This window comes from Amphiprion ocellaris, chromosome 12, assembly GCF_022539595.1.
Source record: "Amphiprion ocellaris isolate individual 3 ecotype Okinawa chromosome 12, ASM2253959v1, whole genome shotgun sequence".
Lineage (NCBI taxonomy): Eukaryota > Metazoa > Chordata > Actinopteri > Pomacentridae > Amphiprion > Amphiprion ocellaris.
This window is the reverse complement of record NC_072777.1, coordinates 35,924,819-35,950,180: the sequence shown is the minus strand read 5'-3', so window position 1 is coordinate 35,950,180 and position 25,362 is coordinate 35,924,819. Positions and strand designations below refer to the sequence as shown.

General features: G+C 38.4%; 1 protein-coding gene across 1 annotated transcript in view; it reads left to right on the top strand.

The window, feature by feature from the left end:
* The window catches only part of emilin1a (elastin microfibril interfacer 1a), a 36,060-nt gene that overhangs the window by 1,859 nt on the left and 8,839 nt on the right, over positions 1-25,362 (top strand). Inside the window, exons 2-6 of the mRNA XM_023294764.3 lie at positions 19,383-19,499; positions 21,522-21,724; positions 22,942-23,041; positions 23,408-23,516; positions 24,971-25,165. Of these exons, the coding sequence (XP_023150532.2) occupies positions 19,383-19,499; positions 21,522-21,724; positions 22,942-23,041; positions 23,408-23,516; positions 24,971-25,165 (724 nt within the window). The remainder of the gene's footprint in view (positions 1-19,382; positions 19,500-21,521; positions 21,725-22,941; positions 23,042-23,407; positions 23,517-24,970; positions 25,166-25,362) is intronic.

Below are 25,362 nucleotides of genomic sequence, written 5' to 3'. Positions count from 1 at the left end.
TTTCTCTGGAATTTTTCCACTTTGAGGGCCGGATTGGACCCTCTGGAGGACCGCTTTGGGCCCGCGGGCCTCATGTTGGACAGCTCTGGTTTAGATCTTTAGGGTGTGCTGATTAATAGCCACTGGGGTCTCCACATATAAAGCTGTTAATACTGTCAGTGAGCCAGCGCTTGTATGTTTTTACTGTTGCAGCTCCATAGCGTGTTACTAGCATGTAATTGATGTGCTGCCTGAGGGTCCGTTAGTGGACGACCCTCCATCACCTTGTTTGTTTGCTTGTAAAAGGGAATTTGGCCAGTCTGGATGAGCGGTGATGTTGCGTGTGTGTGACGGGCTGAATGAATAACAGGTTTCTCGCATGTGTTGCGGCTCTGCCTGGACGCCTGCATGTGTTTGCACTTAGTGAGTGTGTGTGTGGAGGGCAGGCCGAGCTTCTGGGAGCTGAGCTGCTGCAATACGAGCTTCTACCAGGTTCCTCTCTGCTGCCTGGAGATGAGATATGGGCTCTGCTGGTGTACCATGAAGCTGGAGCTACTGGGAGTGAAGGAACGTAGGAGGCAGACAGAGAGGGGGGACATGGGGAGAAAGATCTGATTAAACCAGGGGTGTCCAACATGCGGCCCGTGGGCCAAAAGCGGTCCAGAGAAGACATTAACTGCAGATTGTAAATTAGTAAAACTATAAATTTAGAATCATTTCTAGACCATGACAAGTTGTTTTGATCAGAAAGTAAAATACTAGATTGGTCATTGGTCTTTTGTTGTTTTGTGTCTCGTTTTTGTAATATTTTTGTCTTGTTTTTGTTATTTTTTGTCATTTTTTTTGTCAGACTTTCTCATTTTTGTCATGTTGTGTTTCCTTTTGTCTCGCTTGTGTTTTTTGTCTTCTTTTTGTCATTTTGTGTTTCGCTTTATTTGTTGTTTTGTGTATCGTTTGTCTACTTTTTTGTCGTTTCTCGCTTTTGTAATTTTTTTGCCTCATTTTTGTCTGTCCATTTGTGCATTTTTTGTCACTTTAACTTTTTTGGCAAATTTTTTGTCTGTTTTTTTTGTTTCATGCCGTTTGTCTCATTTTCGTCATATTGCGTCTCATATTTGTAATATTTCGACTTGTTTTGTTGTTTTTTTTCTTTTTTTTCTCGTATTGATCACAAAGTAAAATCCTCTATGGTTCAGTTCCAGGTGACTAAATGTTGTGTTCCTTTGTAGACACTCTGTGATCTGGAAGTTGTAATGTGGAAATGATAAACTGAGGCTGAATGTTGCTGAAACTGAATTTATTTTTCTTAAGAAACGTCAGGTTGTTCATGATATTTTGTAAACAAGATAATTCCTTAAATGTGGACAAGACAAGAGGAAGCAGCTAAAAAGAAGCAGAATAGTTGTAGTGAGAGCAGGTGTGACAGGAGAGGATGAAAAGGCAGACTGACGGGAGGAAGAGGAGGCCTGGGTCTTTAAAAACCTGGAGGCTGGAGGGAGTCTGCATGGCTGGCCTGCGACACACTCGGGGAGAAGAATGCACCGGCCCGTGGCGATGTGCTCTGCCCTTCTGACATCTGTTTGAACTCAATTGATCTGTTTTGACACATGTGTGAAGTATTCCAGCAGCGGTGGAGGCTATTGAATGAAGCGTAGGAGGGGATCATAGCAGTCTGACACATCTCCTGCCAAAGTGTCGGCTGAACGTCACGTCAAAAGCTGCAGACAGCGACAGGAGGAGGAAAGAAGAAGATTGTTGTCGCATTATTTTCAGCACAGTCTCTTTTAACTTCCATGCATTTGGTCCATCAAGCTTCAGAAGGTCACATCTTCAGTCTCCAGATATTCCTGTAGAGCAGAGATGTCAAACTAATCTTAGTCCAGGTTCCACATTCATCCCAGTCTAATCTCCAGCGGACCGGACCAGTAAAACCACAGCATAATAACCTAGAAATAACCACAACTCCTGATGGTTCCTTTGCTTTAGTGCAGAAAAGTACATTCTGAAAATGTTCACATCTAATGAACAAACTGAAATTTCTTCAGAAAAATAAATTCAACTTCATCAACATTCATCCTCAGTTTCTCATTTCCACATTACAACTTCCAGATCACAGAGTGTCTACAAAGGAACACAACATTTAGTCATCTGGAACTGAACCATAGAGGATTTACTGGAGGATCAAAATGACAAAAATCTGACAAAAAAACTACAAAAACAAGACAAAATATTACAAAAATGACAAAAAATGGGACCAATGACACGAAACAAAACATAAAAACACCAAAAATTTGACAAAAAAGTTACAAAATGCCAAAGAAATGGACAAAAAATTCACAAAACTACAAAAATGAGAAATAAAATGACAGAAGCATAAGGCGAACGTCAAAAGTCGGTCAAAAAAAGACAAAAACACGAAAACAAGACAAAATACTACAAAAAGCAGACAAAATGACAAAAGTGAGAAACAAAACGGCAAACAAACAGACAAACATCATAAGGGAGACAAAAAAAACTGAAAATGACAAAAACGATGCACAAAACAATGAATAAAGCAAAACACAAAATGACAAAAATATGACAAAAAACACGTGAGACAAAAAGGAAACACAAAATGACAAAAATGAGAAACAGAAGAAAAAAAACAGACAAACATCAAAAGTCAGACAGAACAAGACCAAAACCAACAAAAACCAGACAAAATATTACAAAAATGAGACAAAATAACTAAAGCAAGAAACAAAATGACAAAAAATGCGACAAACAACACAAAACAAAACAAAAAAGAGAACAAAGTTACAAAGCAACAAAAATGGACAAATGACAAAAACGAGAAAAAACGACAAAAAATAGACTAATGACACAAGTGAGACAAAAAGGAAACACAAAACGACAAAAACGAGAAAGAAAGCCACAAAAAAACATGAGACAAATGTGAAAAGTCAGACAAAACGAGACAAAAAAACGACAAAAACAAGACAAATTATTACAAAAATGAGACACAAAATGACGAAAGAACAATGAACAATCTAGTATTGTACTTTATGATCTAAACAACTTGTCATGGTCTATAAATGATTTTAAATTTATAGTTTTACTAATTTACAATCTGCAGTTAATGTCTTCTCTGGAATTTTTCCACTTTGAGGGCCGGATTGGACCCTCTGGAGGACCACTTTTGGCCCGCGGGCCGCATGTTGGACACCCCTGCATTACTTCATCTCTAAAGTGAGATTCAGTTTGATAAAAGTCAAGCAAAAGCTCAAAGCTTTCCTCTCCTTTTTCATTTCATTGCTTCAAGCATTTGAGTTTTTATGGTTTCATACTAAAAAGTTCTGACCTAAAATTGTAGTTTTGAAGAACCCTTGAATCTTCTTCTACTCTTTAAATTACCGCTGGGCTTCTCCATACAGACGCCGCAAACAGAGACTCATATTCAGCCACTGAAGCTCCAGATCTGAAGGAATTCCTGAAACACCAGCATAAGATGATGTCTGACATATGGCAGCTGTTTTTGGAGTCAGATGGTCACTTTATTTTAAACAAATGGATGTGATCTTCTCTGTATTTGAACGTCTGCGTTGTCTGAATCGCAGGAATATTTGGGCTGAAACGGTTCAGAGAATTGATGACTCTGGAAGTGATTACTCAAGAAACCTGAGGAATCTTGAAGACATAAAATCAGCTCTGGCAGAAAAATAAAGGCTTCACTGTGTCGGTGCAGAAAGAAAAATGGAGAAAGAGAAAACCGCAGAATGTGTCCAAAGTTTGGGATAATTTCTGCTGCAAAAAATGAAACTATTGTAAATGTAGCCCTCTATAATAGCACAATGTTGATACCATAGCAGGAGTAGGAATGTGTAATTTTATGTCCATATTCCAGGTTTATCTTTTCTTTTTTGTTGGCTTTTCCAGACTGCCTCAGCTTTACCTAGTTTACCTGAACTCACTCTCATGTCAGTCTAAAGCTGTCAACTGGTCGTCTAACTGGTGAATTGGTTCTTTCTCACAGGTGTTTCTGGGTCTTTCTTTTTTCTATCTCTGCTGGATTCCATCGGATGTCCTCTTAAGAAGCTGTGGAGGCTATTTTGGCAGCCAGTCATTCTTCTTGTCAACATATCTTCATCTCTCCTAACTTTAGAGAGGACTCAGTGTAGACATGGAGCTATGATTGCAATGCTGTCATTTCTGAAAAGGAAACCAATTATTTGTCTATTTTAACCCTTGTTTTGTCCTGCTGGTCAAATTGACCCGTTGATTTTTATGTGAATGTTCTTAAAGAAAATTAGAAGTTTTACTGATATATATATGTAATCACTTTAGATATTTGTAAGATTTTTTTGCAAGATTTTTACTCTTTTTTTTTGGAAGATTTTTACTCATTTTTTGAAAATATTTAAAACAATTTTCTTGCCAAATTTGAGGGATTTTTTAAAAAAATCTTTTAAGGGAAACTTTTAAGGAATTATTGGAATTTTCTTCCTGAAGGTTTTGCAAATTTTCTGAAATTTGGGGAATTTTTTTGCTGAATTTTTGGATTTTTTCACACAAGGAAACAATATTTTTTGGTGCCCGTAAATGAAGACAGCAGGAGGGTTGATCCCACACATTAAGCTACTCCTAGACGACAATGGCATGTTATTTTGTTAAAGAAGCCACTTGACTTGAGGAGAATATTAAAAGTTTGGGTTTAGAAGTTGTGTAGCTGCAGCTGCAGAAAATAAAAATGCACGCGACGACCCGAGTTGTTGTTTACTCGCATATTTTTCATTTTTCATAATCTCATGGCTAACGGAAATATCAGTCATAAAGATTTGTTCAGCATCGTTCATAATTAAATGACAAAAGTTTCTTTGTTATGCAGCCTTTAAGGATCACAAGTTAAAAATAAATCAAACATGGAGATAAAAAGTTTTGTGACCAAAAGTTACTTCAAGTTGAACGCCGTCATGAGACACTCGACTCCTCAATTTCTTTCTCTCTCTGTCTGTTTCCACTGATGCTTCCTGCCAACATATAGGAGCAGCAGCTCCGAGTTCAAACCTCCTCAGCTGTCAGAAGGAATGCGGGGAAATGTCGAAGCTCACAGACAGGTATTACTTTTGGGAATGGAGTTTGGACAGACAGCGACTGGTTTAATTTAGCTTCTCTTGATAACTGCGTTGGAGCAACTTAACCCAAGTAGCTCAAGTGCAGCAGAACCAGACTGTGGTTTCAGTTTTGTGTTGTGTTGGATTGTTGCATCAGTGAAACGCTGCTCACCTAGCTGCATCTAGGTTGGAAGGGTCAATCTGTAACTGAGGGACTTCTGAAGTCCATGGGATATATCTGCATACATTTTTATTAAAAGTAAAAAAAACTAATGTTTTTATGTTCATTATGATCATGTCTTTACAAATCCCATAATTATTTATTATGGCAACAATCATTTATTAATGAAAAATGGCTGGATATCACTAAAATGTCAACTAAATAACCGTCTGAATTTAATACCAACCACCTTCTAATGAGCTAAACAATAATAAAATGAGCTGATTCAGAAATAGTTTGGATTGTGTTCTTTTATTAAGTGAAGATGATTCAAAATTTGTCAAAATGACTCAAAAAAATTCAGAATGACATGAAATTTGTCCTAAATGACTTGAAAATGGTCCCAAAGACACAAAAATGATCCAAAATGACGAGAAAAGATCCAAGCTGACATAAAACTTGTTGAAATTGACAAGAAAATTGTCCAAAATCACTTGAAAATTGTCCAAAATTACTCAAAAATTGTCCAAAATTACTCAATTTGTCTAAAATTACTCAAAAATGGCTCATAATGACTTGACAATGATCCATAATTCTGGAAAATTAGTCCAGCATGACATGAAATTTGTCCTAAATGACTAGAAAATTATCCCAAAGACACAAAAATGATCCAAAGATGACATAAAGCTTGTTGAAATTGACTAGAATATTGTCCAAAATTACTAGAAAATTTTCCAGAATGACTCAATGACAGTTGATTTTAGGCCTGAAAACAGCAAAAAATGTCAACTAAGATAAAAAAAAAGTCCCACAATTATATACTGACCCATAAGATTGTAATTCATACTTCTGTACGAATAATTCATACCCTTCCACTCCAGATTCTGGGGTAAAAGAATATTTAGTTGAATAACAAACACTAGCTGTGGCTGGACTCCATCTGTCTGCTCTGATGCTGATAGCAGCTCCATTTCTTGGCTCTGTGGAAGCTAACACCAGCCAGCTGATCCAGACTGGAACATCCCAGCATCCTGGATGGATTTTCCCTGTTGGACCACCATGTGGTTGAATTCTGTGGTTTTGGGTGAAATCTGTCAGCATCTATGGGGCAGACTGCTGAAAGTCAATTCAGAAAGTCTTCATATTGGACTGAAACCACTCTATAGGAAGGTTAAGGCACCTGTTGGAGAACTAAGCCTCCGTGCTTCTTTAATCTCTAGTACCAGGGATTTGTTTAATGGAAACTTGCCCTCGGTTGTTGTCTTCATTCTGCCTTGGCACATTTGTATTTGGTATGGATTTCTATTTCCTGCATTAGTTTGGTTATTTACTGTCGTTATTCCAGTAATATCGGCAGCAGTAAGTCTTGACTAGCATGAGATGGTACAAACGTTTACAATGAAATGGAGAGGACTGCTACTCAATAAAGACTGAAAACGTGGCGCTTGTCATCTTTCTCAGGGGTGCTCACAAGCATCTAGTCCAGAAGAGATAGTTTTTCCACAAAACTTGTCTCTAAAAAAGGTTCTACGGGGATGATTCCTGTGGTCAGAACACAAGGAATGGTTTGGGTTGGCCTGGAATGGTCTGGAAGTTCCTGCAGTGGAAATCAGCTTATTGTAAAGTCTTGCTGTAGAACAAACTACCTGTAGTGAGACAATAAAGACGTCCCTGAACACGAGATGCATATTTGCTTTCCTTTCCTATGACCAACATCTGATCCAGTTCTTCACTTGTCCAATTCTTGTTTTTTTACAAAGTACTTAAAAGCATGCTAACATGCTAAAACTTAATGGTCGTGTTAAATAGGATTGCTGCTTAGCATCAGCATGCTAGTATATTCATTATGAGAATGTTAGCATTTCACTCAAGTTGCTCAAACATGCAGCTTTATCACCAATCAGTCAGTGACTTTATTTATTTCTTTATTATTCCCAGTGGGGCAGTTGGTTCTACCACAGGAGGACGTACACATTAAACACATAAACACAAGGTGACAGGTGACAAATTAAAGGAAAAACCAGCAAAACGTCTCTTTGTGTGGTTCAGAGCCACCATGTGTTCCTTAGCGGTGATTCTCCAGGTCTCTGCAGCTCTACTGGAGGAATGAACTCCATTCCTCTGAATAAAACTCCCTCATTTGTTGTTTTGATGATGGTGGTGGAGACATGTCAGTGGAAACCTCCTAAAGGTGTTCAGAGATCTGGTGACTGTGAAGGTGATGACTTGTGTAATCTTTTTCAAACTATTCAGTGACCTCTGAATAGTTTGACATTATGGTGATCAGGACAGAAATGTTTCATGGTAGGATAAAGTTGATGACTCAGAACAACTTCATATTGATCTGCATTGTCCTTTCCTTCTGAGTGGACCAAACCATACCTCCATAAAACATCAGAGCCACTGGATCTTTCACTGTAAGGGTCAAGAATTCAGCCACTAAGCATGACTGAAGGCTCCTGTTCTTGTTTCTTAGCATCTAAATCTTAAGAGGCAGGTTTTAGAGAAGCGTATATTTCCCACAATGCCCTGTTTTTATAGCAGCTGCATAGTGAACATGCAGCCAGGCAGTTAGACTGGAACAGGATTGTCCTCTTCTGGACCAAAGCTTGGAAAGCATCCAGATTCACTTCATCTGTGTGATTTTCTGCTTTCTGTTAATGAGGTAACAAACAGAATCTCCTTACATATGCTAATGCAAATGTGGGAAAAGGGATTCTTAATTTGTTAAGCTAATTACCGTAGTTTCCAGCACTGAGAAAGCCTTCTGTACGTTGTGTAGACAAACCTACAGAACGTTATAGAGCAGGGGTGTCCAACATGCGGCCCACGGGCCAAAAGTGGTCCTCCAGAGGGTCCAATCCGGCCCTCAAAGTGGAAAAATTCCAGAGAAGACATTAACTGCAGATTGTAAATTAGTAAAAACTAATTTCCTGATCATGACAGGTAAAATACTAGATTGCTCATTGTTCTGTTGTCATTTTGTGTCTAATTTATGCAATATTTTGTCTTGTTTTTGTTGTTTTTTTGTCTGAGCTTTGTCATTGGTCTCATGTTTTTCTTGTTTTGTTTCATGTTTTTGTCATTTTGATTCTTGTTTTTGTCGTTTTGTGTTTCTTTTGTCTCTTGTGTTTTTTGTCTATTTTTTGTCATTTTATTTCTTGCTTTTGTAATTTTCTGTCTCGTTTGTGTCATTTGTGTAAGTTTTTGTCTTGTTTGTGTCATTTATCCATTTTTTTGTTGCTTTGCAACTTTTTTGTCTAATTTTTCGTCCCTTTTTTGTTTTGTTTTGTGTCGTTTATCTAATTTTTTAGCATTTTGTGTCTCTTTTTTGTAACATTTTGTCTTGTTTTTGTTGTTTGTTTTTTTTGTCTGATTTTGTTGTTTTGATCCTCCAGTAAATCCTCTATGGTTCAGTTCCAGATCACTAAATATTGTGTTCCTTTGTAGACACTCTGTGATCTGGAAGTTGTAATGTGGAAATGATAAACTGAGGCTGAATGTTGCTGAAATTGAAGTTATTTTTCTTCAGAAATTTCAGGTTGTTTATGATGTTTGTAAAAAGATAATTTCTTAAATGTGAACATTTTTGCACTAAAACACAGGAACCATTAGGAGTTGTGGTTATGCTGTGGTTTTACTGGTCCAGTCCACTGGAGATCAGTTTGGGTCATATTTGGCCCCTGAACTAAAATGAGTTTGACAGCCGTGATATAGAGGCTTGGATTACCTTCCAGCACGCAACGGAGACTGAAAAGTCAAAGAATAAATGAAAGGACAACACATTTCACCTGGCTGATAATCTGGACTATTTTCAGGCTTCTGTTTCTCCATAAATGGCTAAAGTTCAAGTAAAAAAGCCCACCCCCACAGACATATCTGAGCAATAATGCTAAAGCAAATACGGCGGTATCGAGCACATTCTCTGTATATCTTGGTGACCGTGGGCTAAACAACCAGAGAGAGGTTTACACAGTGGCGCTCGTCCCTTGATGTCGGATCGGGTCCAAAGGGAAAACCAGAGAGTAAAACTGCATTTTAGGACACGAGGAATTTGTGTGTCTGCTGTTTCTGTATGTTTGTGCGTGGCGGTGTGATCGCTCAGGCTTGAAGGAGTGCACTGGAGTGTGTGTGCAGTCGTCTGTGGGCTTTGGGTTGTGTGTACAGGGATATATCTGTACAAGGACGTCGTAGGGGTGCTTGACCTCCAGGTCACGGTTCAAACGCTGAGACTCGCCTCTCTCCATCCACTCTTTCAGCCCGCTGTCCAAGACTTTCCCTTCAAGCTCAGGGAAAGATCCCTGGACAAAAGGTGAAGAAGTGATTTCTTTGTTAGAGCCTTAAATTCTTTTTTTCTCTCTTCCTCCCACTTACCCACGATGTTGCTGAATACTCCAGCATTACCCACAATTCCTCTCTGCAGGGCTCATGAACTAAATGAAGCTGGTATGAGAGGGTTAAAGATGTCTGCTAGCGTCTGTCTGCTGTTTTATACGGAGGTGAAATTTATTGGGGGATAAAGTGATGCTCAGACAGGTGCAAAACTCCACTCATGCTGAGTTACGGCTCCGTAAATAAAAATAACATCAAGTTCTGCTGTTCGGTGCCTGGAAGAGAAGTAATAGAGACACATTACTGTCTGTTGGAGACAAACAAGGGGTGTGGTTGGTGATTAACATGCATGTTAACTGTTCCTTTATGGCGGAAATGGGTGGGTCAGTATATAATCGTGGGACTTTTTGTATCATAGTTGACATTTTTGCTGTTTTGGCCACCTATAACCAAACACCACATAGCATTTTAGAGAAAGATTCTTCTAAATATTATATATACAACTGAATAAAAATGTAATTATCATATAAAGATACAAAATGACCAGAGAGACACACAAAATGATCACAAATGGACTGAAAACGCTCACAAAAAGACACAAAATGACCATAAAAAGACCCATAATGCCCACAAAACGGACTGAAAATGACCAAAAACAAAACAAAATGAGCAGAGGGTTCTACTGTGGACCGTAGCCAACGCCAGAATAACTAGAAAAACCCCATAACTTAGCTCCAGAATTAGCCACCGTTCCCAGCTCTCTCTACTGCTGACTCTCAGCCAATCAGAGGTGAGCTAACTAAACATGGCACGTTCACTGACATTAGGTAAATCTGGAACTGAACAATAAACATTGAAACCTCAACATCAACAACAATATCAGTCTGTTACAATATTCTGTTATCTTCTAGTAAAATGATTCATACATGCATGAAAGTCGTTGGTATTCATGACTTTATGAAGAACTGATCGATATCGTGATGCACGGAATGGATTTGTTTACATTTTCTCCAGAGTTCTGACTTATGTAGATCAGGAGGAACTTAAGTGGAGGACCTCCTGTACTGAGAAAATACAGTCAGATTCTACCACTAGTGTAATGATTCTCCAAAAAACGGTTAAAAATTGTAAATTCTGGTGCTTTTTTTTTTTTTTAACCAAAAACAAGAATTACCTGCAATCAGTTGCTAACACTGACTGTGTGAACTGAACAAAATCTGTTCACAAAGCATTGCTTAAAGTTAATTTAAGCAGCTAACTTTACACTGAAGCCCTGAGACGAGCCATTTTTTACCTTTTTTCACTCGCTATTTGGTTCAGCTAGACACCAAAACTACTTTGATAACTTTAGATGGTTTGGGTTCAACCCTTTTACAACCTTAAACACGTGTTAGAAGACAAAGTTCTTGTTGAGTGAAAATAAGCAACTCCTTTAGAGAACAATTAGCCACAGACTCATGGCATCGTTTTCTGACATTTACAGATTTTTATACGTGTGTTGAACCGCCTGCATGTTGAAAAATACACTAGAAGTTGGTCAAATGTGATGCTAAGGAGTCCTGACAGAGCTGCACTCATTCCTGAATTCTTTCCACTCGTAAAAACCTGAAATATGGCTTCAGAGACATGGCAATCATAAGATTTTGGAAAGCATGTTTTGGTTTTACCGAAGAATGAAACCAAATCTGCATTCACTGCCTTTTCCTCCTAAAAAGCTTCAAGTCACAGCTTCCTCCTGCTTTTCTGAGTAAACCATGCAAACATTCAGCCTACATATTGAGAATTTCACATAAATCTAATATAATCTGTAGGTTTTAACACTGTTAGATTGCACAATATAAATCTGTGGCCCTTCAGAGCTTATACACTGAATTGAAATGTGAGGAAAACATTGTTCTCCAGTTTGCTGTTTCTGCGTTTATCTGCTTCTTTCTCAAAAACTCTGTGGATGATGTGGTTATAAATATTCAGCGATGTGTTCAGGAACCGCTCTGTGTGTTTGCAGTGTTTTCCTGTGGAGCTGATATCATGAAGGAAACAGGAGATTAGCTCCCATTGAAACACACACACACGCACGCACGCACGCACGCACGCACGCACGCACGCACGCACGCACGCACGCACACACACATGCATGTTTTCCTCCTTCATTAAACAGCCTGTTCTGCTGTGAGCTGGGATGTATGTGGTTTTATGTTAAAGTTTCATGTTAAATAGGTTGGTCCAGTAATGCTTGTGTGAGAGTCTCCTGTAAATGCATGGCTTTGTGTAAGTGTGTGTAAATGATGTGTGTGTGTGCTTCTAATTGTATTTTACACTCATGGAAAAAATGCCTGGTCTAGCTGGACTTTCATCTGAGCGGTTTGGATTAATGGGACTTTATTGGATTACTGTTAGGAATGCTTAACTTCATGCTGATTAGAAACAGAAGAAAGGAGTCTGGAGCAAACATAAACTACCTCTGTTTCTTCATAAAGGGCACAAACACACACTTCTTCAGCTTTATAGTCACACTTAGTCATCCTCTAGATCAGGGGTGTCCAACATGAGGCCGGTGGGCCAAAAGCGGTCCTCCAGAGGGTCCAATCCGGCCCTCAAAGGGCAAAAATTGTCATTTTTGTAACATTTTGTCTTGTGTTTGTTGTTTTTTGTATTTTTTTTTTTTTGTCTGACTTGTCAGCGCCACAGCAGTGTTGTAGACACTCTGTGATCTGGAAGTTGTAATGTGAAAATTATAAACTGAGGATGAATGTTGATGAAACTGAACTTATTTTTCTTCAGAAATTTCAGGTTGTTCTGTTTATAAAAAGATAATTCTTTAAATGTGAATATTTTTGCACAAAAACAAAGGAAAACGTGAAGTTTTCCTCATTTCTAGGTTATTATGCTGTGGTTTTACTGGTCCGGTCCACTGGAGATCAGACTGGACTGAATGTAGAACCTGAACTAGAATGAGTCTGACTCCCCTGCTCTAATATAAAGACTTTCTCTCATGTGAAAATCCCATCATGGAAAAATGGAGAATGAAGCCAGAGGGAGGGCTGTGTGAGTACAGTAAGTGTTTGGAAAGTAGTTATGAATGTACATGTACACATCTATGTCTGCTCAGTGGTGAAAAACAAGAGTTTTATTTATCCGAGACGCAGTGCCTGTTCTCCATCAGACTAGATGAGGTTTAAGTGTCGCCAGCTCTTTGGTTTATCTGCCGTCTGTGACACTGAGAGTCTGTAAGTCAAGATAATAGATCGGCAGCACTTTGACAAAAACAACTCAGTGGAACCACAGCACTGGAAAAGCTGTTAGGATTTATCAAACATGTTCCCTCCTCGTCTCTGTGGGTCCTGATGGAGATGTTAGATTCCAATTTCTCAAAAAAGTACACGGCAAAACAAACCAAGAGCAGAAGACGATAACCAGCATAATGCAATAAGGAACCGCAAGACTCTGGAAGGACAGAGGAGTTGTGTTTGGAAGCAACAACGGCAGCCGACTTTTAGTTTTTAAAGTTCTGATGAACACATTAAACACAACATAACAAACCACAGAACAGCAGAACATAATACAAGTCAGCGGCATAGCTGGAGGAACGAATCACATGGATGAACCGCAGGTCTGAGGAAATGCTGGGAGGGATGAATGTTTGGATGGATGAGCGCTGGATTATCTCCACCAAATGAGATCCACTTATGTTTGAGCTGAATCCCTCCAGAACTTCAGATTAGCTCAAGGCAGCATGATGTACAATGAATACATCAGCCCCAACATTAAAACCACAGACAGGTGACGTGAATTAGACTAGTCATCTCCTTACAGTGCAACGTTCTGCTGGAGAACCTTTGGTCCTGGCATGCAAAAGTTCTTGGCCCTACCAGGAAACATCACAGGAGAAAGATTGTTCTTCACAGACTGTTTTCCATCATAGTGTCCTTTAACGTCAATGAAGTTCAAACTTTGCTATCCCTTTGTGGTAGAAGGTCACATCCTGAGTCTCCAGGTTCTCCTCATTAGCATGCATGATGTCATCATCACATCACAGGAAACAGGAGTCAGATGGTGCAGTTCGGATGAGTCAAAGTATGGGATGCGGGAAATTGGCAGCTCTGTTGTCATTGTCTATGTGAAACACACCATGTTGCAGTCTGGTCCGGATGTGGTGCATTTTGAGCTGCGATCCGGTGCGTCTCACCGCAGCTCATTTGCATAAAGAAGACTCGACTTCTACTTTATGCAAATTGATGTGGCCTGTGGAGGTCCGACGCATCGCCAAACTTCCATCAAACGTCTAAACTAGCCGTCGGTGACCTAAAACCAGGACAGATTCAGATTATTTCTCTCCTCAAATGCCTTCAGAAATACTTTTCTGATTTCGTAATGAAAGAGAAAGTTTGAGACCGAGACGCCGTATTGGTCTGATTGAAATCCAGGAGCAGACAGCTTCAAATCGTTTCTCCAATCAGGGGCAGGATAGTTGGAGAAGAAGGAAGCAGGAGTTGAACACCGCCTACTGGCCTCAAGGACACGCCCACCAAGAGGGAGATGTTCAGATGTTTACATGCAGGAAAAACTCATCTGGTGGACATGGAGCATAATGTGCATAGAGCAACAGTGGCTGCTATCCTGCTATCCCCACCCCGATCATTCTCACTCCCACCCTAATTATCTGTTCCCATATTGACTTCATGACTAAATGAAAGAATCATGCTTATTTAAATATACTTACTGATCAAAATAAGTTTATAGCATCAGTTTTAAATAGAATTGAGTCATTATATAGGATTATATTGGTATTGCAACAGGTATTCAGATCAAATCGTGGATGTAAAATGTTGTCAAAATACTTAAAAGTGCTGCATTTTTATATAGACTATGTGAAAGATATTTATTATATCATTATAGATACATCAACATTTACACAGCATTTCGATGGAGCTGATTTCTACACATTTAAGAAGACGTAATAAAACACGCTCATTATGTAGAGGAATTAATCTGCAAAGTATTAAGAAACTATAACCACCAAATATATGTATTGGGGTAAAAAGTGCAGTATTTTCTTCTGGAATGTAGTATAATGGAGCACGACATGGAAATAGAAGAAGAAATGTCTTGAAATTATACACCACAATGCTATTTTAAAGGGTCGATTCAGACATCAGACATTATTTTTGTTTTATTTTCATAATTTTACACCTTTTTTTAGTGTCTTTAAGCCCTAGTGTATAGCTCAACCACTGTAGAGGACTGGCAGTTCATATTTTTGTGTAAAAATAAATCTGGTATCTGTTTAAGATGATTTTGAACATAAACATTTCTGATAAAACAAACAGCATCCTCTCTAGCTTTCTCTAACTCAATCCCATCCATGTCCAAAGTATCAGAATGACCACAGAAATTTCTCACATCCACGCAGAAATAGTTTGCATGTATAAATGTATATATATGTTTGTGTTTTTAGCATGTATGTAATTAAATCCTCCAGTTAAACGCTGCTTGTGTACATTGACATAAATCTGCAGCTAATTAGAGGCGTTCTCTTTCCCACGTCCAGCAGCAGCAGCAGGTCAGGAGGAGGTTCAGGGAGGATCAGACCGCGATAAACTCTTCGTGTCGGAGAGGAAAGCTCTGGAATGAAGGGGGGAATCGTGGTCAGAGTGGGAGAAATGAAAGGATAAGAGATGATAAACAGGGAGAGATGCAGGTGTGAGGAAAACATGTGACAGAGGAAGAGATAAAAAGAATAATAAAGGAAGGATGTAAAGTGACAGACGTGAAGACAGAAAACAAGAAAGAGACAGACTGACAGACGTGAAGACAGAAAGCTGAGGATTGACTCCAGCATGAAGGAACTCGTTGTACACTCCAACTTCTATCCATAAACCCTTCATAGACGGAGCTGGGTGTGACACTAATTGGCCGTAATGACCAGCAGGGACGAGGATTGTGGGTAATATGAAAACGATGATAGAAAGCGGCTGAAGGACGTCTGTGTCCAGTTATCAGCAGAGATATGATGCTGGAGGAGGTCAGACTAAGGAGTCTGTTTGTTGTTAAACCGTCCCTTTGACTTTGACTTTAAAAGCACGACTTTAGAGACGTTTTTGCTCTGTTTGCTAACGTTGGACTGCCTTAAATACTATTTCTTTATATACTGCTACTTATAAAATATAGCTTAGACCCTACTGTTTGTTAAATTATTGAACTTAATCTAATAGATGTAAAAAATATGTCTAAGACCCTTTACAGCATCAGTGTCCAACATGAGGCCTGTGGGCCAAAAGTGGTCCTCCAGAGGGTCCAATCCGGCCCTCAAAGTGTAAAAATTCCAGAGAAGACATTAACTGCAGATTGTAAATTAGTAAAACTATAAATTTAAAATCATTTCTAGATCATGACAAGTTTTGATCAGAAAATAAAATACTAGATTCTTCATTGTTCTTTTGTGTCTCATTTTTGTAATATTTTGTCTTTGTTTTTGTTGTTTTTTTTGTCTGACTTTTGTCATTTGTCTCATGTTTTCATCGTGTTGTGTCTCCTTTTTGTCTCGCTTGTTTTTTTGTCTTTTTTTGTCATTTTGTGTTTTGTTTTATTTGTTGTTTTTCCTCTTGTTTTGTGTCTTTTTTTGTCTTGCTTGTGTAGAGATTAGCCCCACTAATTCAGAGCTAAAGTTCCTACTCTAAAAAACAATATACACAAAAATCCAACAAATCTAAAGATCCCATAGATCCTCTGTGAGCAAGCTTTAGTTTTTACTTTTTAAATTTTTTGTATTGATTTCTCTGTGCTTTTGTTTTGTTTTCTTTTCTAGTAAAGAATTCAAAGTTAGAGTTTGATTCTTTCTTTAAGGCGTTTGATTCCTTGTTATGCTAAAAGGATGCAGTGAACTGTCGCCTGGTAAATAATGAATTCAGATTCATTTTAACTTGGAATATTTTCCCTTAATGTGCTCTTGGAACTCTAATTGACTCATAGTTGTAGATATTTAGGAAATAATCGAACTACACCAGCTCCCTGCAGCTCTCCAAAATAAATGTTCTTTACATGAATCATTTTTAACGGTCATTTTTGAGTCAAAGTAAACACAGCAATTTGCCCCCTGGATCGACCATTTGGCTAAACTTTTTTCCAGCACAAAAGCCAAAGTGAACAACGAGCTAATGGACTTAAACTTTTCTGAAACTTTGATGCATGGAGGCCTGACTTACAACATGACTGAGGAAGAAAATAAAAGACGTGGGAACACAAACACACACAGACTGGAGTCAGAACGACAATAAAAACACTACAAGGTAAAACGAGCAGCATAATTAAACCATTAAGAGTTATTAGAGCATTAAAAACTAATGAACGACTGAAACACGACCACCGACGGTAAAATACCGCATCATTAAAAACCTTAATTACCCAAAGGATAAAAATGAGTCGAGCTTTAGACCAGGAGAGTCAAATTCATCTTAGTCCAGGTTCCACATTCAGTCCAGTCTGATCTCCAGTGGACCGGACCAGTAAAACCACAGCAGAATGACCTATAAATAACTACAACTCCTAATGGTTCCTTTCATTTAGTGCAGAAATGTTCATATATTAGGAATTATCTTTTTACAAAACATCATGAACAACCTGAAATTTCTGAAGAAAAATAAGTTCAATTTCAGCAACATTCAGCCTCAGTTTCTCATTTCCACATTACAACTTCCAGATCACAGAGTGTCTACAAAGGAACACAACATTTAGTCACAGCTATCTGGAACTGAACCATAGAGGATTTACTTTATAATCAAAATGACAAAACAAGACAAAACAACAAAAACAAGACAAAATATTACAAAAAGAAGACACAAAATGACAAAAAATGAGACAAAAAAGTTACAAAGTAACAAGAAATGGACACACAAGACAAAAAATGACAAAAGCGAAGAACAAAACAACAAAAAAATGACAAAAGCGAAGAACAAAACAACAAAAAATAGACAAACTACACAAGTGAGACAAAAAAACAATAGCAGAAACGATACACAAAACGAGTAAAGCAAAACACAAAATGACAAAAATAAGACAAAAACCACAAGCGAGAAAAAAAGCAAACACAAAACGACAAAAACGAGAAACAAAATGACAAAAATCAGCCAAAAGAAAAAAAAGAAAATATCACAAAAATGAGACAAAAGAACAATGAACAATCTAGTATTTTACTTTCTGATCTAAACAACTTGTCATGTTCTAGAAATGATTTTAAATTTATAGTTTTACTAATTTACAATCTGCAGTTAATGTCTTCTCTGGAATTTTTACACTTTGAGAACCGGATTGGACCCTGTGGAGGACCGCTTTTGGCCCACGGGCCGCATGTTGGACACCCCTGGTTTAGACAGTTCAGCATGAAGATATCGAAGATGAAGCATCTAGAAAACTAAAAAAAAATCAGTAACTATGGTGATATATGTGTCAGGTTTAGAGAAAAAGGGAAGGTCTGTGTCTGCTGGACGGATTAGCAGGTATCTGTCTCCTCATACATCCAACATTCAGCTGTTTTTACTGTTCACATGCAGCTATTTCTGCTTTGTTTTTTATGACTCTTGCTCTTATTATTGTTGCTATCCCTGTAGAGAGACTTTTGCACTGAAAACACCTTAAATTACCACATGACGTCTCATCTCCAGCAGGTTTATTTCTGTCAGAAGAACCTTAAAATGCATTTTTGTCCAAAATGACAACACTGAATTTTATCTATCATCTTTCAAACTGAATACAATCAATAAAAAACTGAATATCTGCAGAGAAAACGAACTCAGAGACTCATACTGAAAATGCAAATCTGTGTTTTGACACAAATCTCAAATTTCCGATGATTAACATGAAATTATATCCATCCGAGAAGCGATAACAGTTCTGATCATATGCTGAGGGACTGTGGCATTAATGCAGCCTTTGAGATATGCAGTAAAAACACCACAATGATTGAGTGTGTGTCTTTGTGTGTAGACTTGGAGAACCGACACAATGGCAGCCATTGTTGAGACGGTGCAGTTATCCTGAACAGATCTGACATTTGCACTGATTTCTCTGGACTGTTGTACGGAATAATAATCCACTCCGGGGTTTGAGATATCGATCTGGAAACCCACAGCAGAGCCTCGCTATCAACAAGTCACCATATGTTTGATTGTTATTTCTGCAAATCTTTCCTATTTTTGTGGAGAAACAAAGAACAGAACCACAGTTTGTACCGAGGAAAAGGACTTCTGCAGTGGGAAAAACAACAAGAAAAGCAGTGAGAGAGCGCAGTCCTCCTCCAAGGCTGCTCATTCCCCCATATGGCACTATCAGAAATGCAGCATTTTGTTTTAGTTATTGATGATCAATAAACATGAATTTTAGAGGGAAAAAAACTGGAGATTGTGTACAGAAACAGCAGGATTGTTCAACTGGACGTCTCTGTAGGTTCTAGAAGATGTTCCTCCTCTCATCTCAAGATGAGAGGTGGAACGTCTTTTAGAACCTCCAGAGACGTCCAGTTGATTTCTACTGAAGCTCCTCTGATCACCATGACCTGGATGACTGAGAATCTCCACAGACAACAGGAATGTTGTGATGAGGATGAATTGATGGGATTCAGAAACACCCCCACAATTTAATCAGTTGTTCCTTGGATCATTTCTGATGGATAAGTCCTGATAAGTCCTCAGTGGTGGATTTGTAGTAGGATCACAATCATGTGATCGTCAGCAGGCAGCTGATGTAGTGTTCACTGGTTGACATTTTTCGTAAACTGACAGTGATCACACAAGTTGTTAATTTTCCTTCATTCTGACTGTGGTTTGCAGGAACTGGTGTGCCTACGTGGTCACTCGGACCGTCAGCTGTGTGATGGAGGACGGCGTGGAGACGTACATCAAACCAGACTACCAGCGCTGCACCTGGGGACAGTGTCCTCGAGTGGCGTGAGTATTTCCTCCTCATGTCCTCTGAGAGTTTAGTCTGTGTTCAGTCTCACCTCCTGTCCTGTCATCACACAGCATGGAGCTTTAAGTCATCCATCACTTCTCCCTCCTTCATCAGCTGGTTTCATGTTCTTTATATCCAGAGCATCACTGCAGGCTGATCACAGCTCAGTGTTTGGGCTTAATCTCAGTGATAAAGAGCTGGAGTTAAAGTCTCACGCTCCAGAATACTCACTGCAGCTAATAAAGGAGCACCTTTATCATAAGTGGAGCTGCCTGAATGATTTTTCCAAATGTGAATGTTGCATGAAAGCATTAATGGTGCGTTCCTGATGTTTTCCCTCCTCTGAAGCTTCCCTCTGACCGTATCCTGGCTGCTGATCCTCCGGCTGCCAGAGGCCTCGGCTAAACCTGGGCTTTGCTAAGAATGAAGCCAGCAGGGTTTCCAGGCACCACAGTCTCCTCTCCTGTCCTGTAAAAACAAGCTTTTCTTCTTCTTATGCTGTCTTCCTCTAACTTTGCCCAGCTTCCACAGGCCTCTGCTCTTGTTTTTCCTCCTTTTCTCACGCTCTCAGAGCAGCGAGCTGGAAGATGAAGTCTTTTTTATGGCACAGAAAAGACTGTGCTGTACCTACAGAGATGTAGAAACCTGCTGAACAGCCTCAGTCAGTGCTTGTTAACACGCCTGTGATGCTGCTCTAAACCTTTACTGGCCGGCTCTGCTCTATTTATTGCTTTGTTACTGTAATAGGGAGTCTGAACGACACATCCAGGATTAATCTGCAGCAGCGTTCCAAGTAAAACAGTCGTACGTTCTTCTGATGAATCTTCTGTGAGCCAGAGGTCCAGATTTAGCGCTGGCAAAGTGCATCGGATTTCTGACGGAAAATGGGACAGAAATAACATTTCAAGTTTACAGAGTACTCCTAATCCCATCCATCATCAGAGGATGATCTGTAAACGGTTCCCGGCCTCTGATGAACCCGTGTTCATCGTGAGTTCATTCACTGGTTATCAGGGTCACATTTTAAATCTTTAAATGTCCGTAAATGAAACAAGGCAGCTGGAGTTTAGAGACTTTGGTCGTGCTGGTAGCTCTGTGAAGATGAACTTCAGCTGGCTGTATTTTAGGTAAATGCTAATGTTAGCAAGCCAACAGGCTGAAAAGGACATTAGCATGTTAGCACGTAGCACACCTAATCCAAGTAAGACAATATTAAAGTCATGTAATTACTTCCCTTACTTTTTGAATGCTTTAACACTAAATTAGAGACAAAAGATAGAGAAGTTTGCAAAGGATATAAGTACAGAGGTGTAAATACAGGAGAAAAGATGAAGTATGGAGAAAGGGTGCTTGGGTTTATTGCACAGTTGAAGAATAAAAATGGAATAATATAGGAAATAAATACCAGGAAGGTGACTTGCTGAAGTGTAGGTTATTCAGTAATGTGTGCATGATTGGCAGATTTTTTATCACTTATTTCAAGGTAAAAGTTCCTTGAAATAATTTTTTTTCTTGTTTTGAGAGGAGCATTTTTTCCAGTGTGGAAACCTGAAAAAATCTCTGCAATACAACAACTAACATGACAAAAAAGTGGATCATTTATAGTTTTCAGTAGCCTGGTTAATAGAGATTGTTGTGCCTCATATGTGTAACTCTTTTGACATAAAGACTCTGCTCTGTGTATTCCATTACTTCCTGCAGATGGACACTTATTGGTAGAACTAAACACTAAGTGCTGATAAATCTGGTGCTAATGTCAGGTACACTGTGCAGCTGAAGCAAGATGATAGTTCTGGAGGAAAGGTTATGGGATCAATCAATTTAGGCTTCATAAATCTGGATCAGAGAGACTGACCGACCAGCTGTGAACCCAACATCGCTGTCCATAGATAAAATCACTATCATAAAAAAAAAGAAAATCAGGTCTCAGTGTTTAATCCTAGAAATCCAGTTCTTGGCAGGTCAGAGCAGATGAAAACCTCGGTGACCTTTCCAAAATCTCCTGTTTTCCCCCTCAGCTACCGGACCTACCGGCGGCCGAGGTATAAGGTCGCCTACAAGATGGTGACGGAAATGGAGTGGAAGTGTTGCCACGGTTACTCAGGGGAGGACTGCCACAACGGGCCTCAGGGGACGCCGGACACTCAGGTCAACAGAGGACGACCTCGAGTCACTCAGACCAGCAGCAACCCCGATGGAGGACAGCGAGGAGGAGGAGAAGGTAGAGGTGGAGGACAGCTGGGAGGAGAAGGAAGAGGTGGAGGACAGCTGGGAGGAGAAGGAAGAGGTGGAGGACAGCTGGGAGGAGAAGGTAGAGGTGGAGGACAGCTGGGAGGAGGAGAAGGTAGAGATGGAGGGAGGCTCTGTAAAACTAAACTGAAGGTTTTCTGCCCAACATCTGAATGTTTTCTCACATGGATCCTGTGAAATTTTTCAGAATGACTGAGTGAATACGTCTGGAAATGAGAACTAAAAGCTTCAGTTACTGTAAACAACTCCAGCACTTAAGACATCGTCTATTTTTTAAAATTTCCACCTGAAAAAACATCCCAGAATTGAATCAGTGACAGCTCCACTGCTGCAGGGCCAAAACGAACAATCTGAAGAATTCTGAAATATAAGAAGTCTCCCTGTTCCCATCAGCAGGCCAAAGTCAGATCTGTAAAACTCAATTAAAGGTTTGCATTTTTAGTTAAATCACAGCGAGTCAGTTCTGTTCCTGAAGCTGCTCTAAAAACTCCAGCTGCAGCTTCAATAGAACTGAAGCACAACAATGCAGCGTCCACCTTAATCCTCCTGTTGCCCTCATTTACAGGCACCAAAAAATACTGTTTTCTCGTCTGAAAAAAATCCCAAAAATCTGCAAAAAAATCCCCCAAATTTCTGAAAATTTGCAAAACCTTCAGGAAGAAAATTCTAATAATTGCTTAAAAGTTTTCCTCAAAAGTTTTTTTTTAAATCCCCCAAATTTGGCAAGAAAATTCTTATAAATATTTTTAAAAAATGAGTAAAAATCTTAAAAAAAAATCCTAAAAATATTGAAAGTGATTCCATATATATCAGTAAAACTTCCAATATTTTTTTGAAGAACATTCACATAAAAATCAACCAAAGTCCAGCAAATTTTGCTGGATTTTGGTTGATTTTTATGTGAATGTTCTTAAAGAAACATTTTTTTTAACATTTCTTTTTTTCCACCAAAAATGTTAAAAAATTTCCCAAAAATGTTGAAAATGTGGACTTCAGAATTTCCACTGTGAAAATAGATTTTTTTCCACATTTTAAAACTTTAAACTGGGTCAATTTTGACCTGCAGGACGACACGAGGGTTAAAAGAAGTTAAAGATTCAGCTACTTGGTTGAGTTTGATTTTTCAAGCAGTAAATGTGACATTTTAGTATTAAACTCCAGCTTCGTGTTGGTTTTTCTTTGGTCCAGGTGACCAGGAGAAGATCCGACAGCTGGAGGAGACCATCCGAGGTCTGACCAAAGACCTCCACACCATGCAGACCACCATCCACGGCATAAACCAGCGGCTGTAAGGGAACCCTGTTATAATCCATCATGTTGTATTTCCTGGAGTGCGTTCACCTGCAGGCTGAAGTTCTGTTTAAAGACATTCAGGAAACTCTCATCTACTGGTTTTCTTTTCCTGAGGACGTCCAGCAGGCTGTAGATCACGTTCTGTTCATCTCTGTTTACTGAGAGCAGCTCTGATGTTTATTCACATATCAGGACATGAATTTAACTGTACTCAAACAGAACCAGCTAAATCTGGACTCTAGTCCTCTTCTGCTCTCCAAACAACACTTCCCTGTTTACAGTATTCATTTTTAAATAAAGCAGCCTCTCAATAATTCCTCCTTGATGCTGTAGTTTGATTAATATTCACCTTTTCGTACAGACCTGGACTGAATGGAGCAATCGTTCCTGCTGATTCAGCTCAGCCTCACATGAAGGAAACCATCAACAGCATCCAGACCAAGCTGGACCACCTTTACAACAGGACACAGGTGATCCAGAACTGTCTAGAACTAACACAGTTCTCCAGAAAACACGTTCAATTTTACTGTATTTCTTTATAACATTTTAAATGACTTAATAATGGATTAAATCAGTGTCCAGTAGAATATTATGGCTAACTGTTTAATACTAATGTTCTGTATTTATACAATGATGTCACTGGAATCAACATTTATTGTAGTTTTATGAAAATTACAGTATTTTCTTTTTTAAAAATATATATAAAAACAGTGAATTGCAGACCATTTGTTGATAGTGATTTTTATCCCGAATTGAGATCTCATGACTTTGTTTTAACATTTCTATAAACAAATAAATAAGAATCAGGGTAAAATATAAGGCGGGTAATTTTTTAGGGATTTGGATAATTTAGAAATATATGACAAGTTGCAGTATATTAAAAATATTTTAGAAACCATGGAAAAATAATATTCTTAATTTTAAAAAATGTAAAATTGCAAATCTAATATCTTATTAAAGGGATAAACTCTATGACTAATATTTTTAATGCCAAAATAACTAAAGTGTAATATTTTAGTAAAGGGATAAATATTATCAATAATATATCTCTTACAAATATATATCTCTTATAATAATGGGATGAAATAATCAATAATATTACAAATATAAATAAACAAACACAATATCTTAATAAAGTTATAAATATTATCAATAACATTCTTAATGCAAAAAAAAATGGATTAAAAGTTCTCATATATAATAATGGGATATAAATAATCAATAATATTACTATACTATTTATTTATTTATTAATAAATAAATAAACTAAAATTCTAATATCTTAATACAGGGATAAATATTATTAAGAATATTCTTCATGCAAAAAAATTTAAAAGTTCTCATATAATAATGGGCTACAAATAATCAATAATATTCCTAATATAAACAAACAAACAAACAATCTAATATCTTAATACAGGGATAAACACTACGACTATTATTTTTAATGCCAAAATAATTAAAATGCAATATTTTAATAAAGAGATAAAAGTTAGTAATAATATTCTTAATGCAAATAAATAAATAAATAAATAAAAGTTCTCATATAATAATGGAATAGAAACAACCAATAATATTTCTAATGTAAGTAAGTAAGTAAATAAATAAAAAAGAATAAAATCTAATATCTTAATAAAGAAATAACATTTTTTAATATTCTTGGCAGCATAAATAGAACTGCTCGTCTAAACTGTGTATTGTGAAGTGTTGTGCAACATAAATGGTTCAATTATCAGCATCCATTTTTACAGCAGCCAGCCATTAACAGTTATTCTTTTTTTTCTGGCTCTAAAATAACATCCAGTTTTACTGTATTTTGGACGAACCGCTGTTGAATCTGGCTGCATTTTTACAGCGATTTATCACAGTGTAGATGTCTAGAAGCATGTTCATGTGCATTAATGTGAGTATTTTGGTTGTTCAGGTCCACGATCAGACTCTGCTCAACATCAACAACCACCTGGTGAACGGAGGAGGCAACGAGCTGGACGGTACGGCCAGAGGAGATGGAGGAGGAGGAGGAGGAGGAGGAGGAGGAGGAAACCAGCTGAACACCATGAAGGAGGAGATCCTGACGGAGCTGGAGAGGAGAGTGTCTCTGTCCTGCTCCTCCTGCCAGGTGAAGCAATAGTCACACCAACATGACAGAAACCTTGAGAAAGGAGCACTGCTGCTGTGTTTCTCTGCTAGATTATCATGCCTTTCTCCCTGTGTGGTTTCTGGACTGATTTCTGCTGCTTGAAGCCATAAAGCATGACGGCCGCATGCAGGCAACATAAACCACCAAACAAACAAATATTCAAACTAAAACCATTA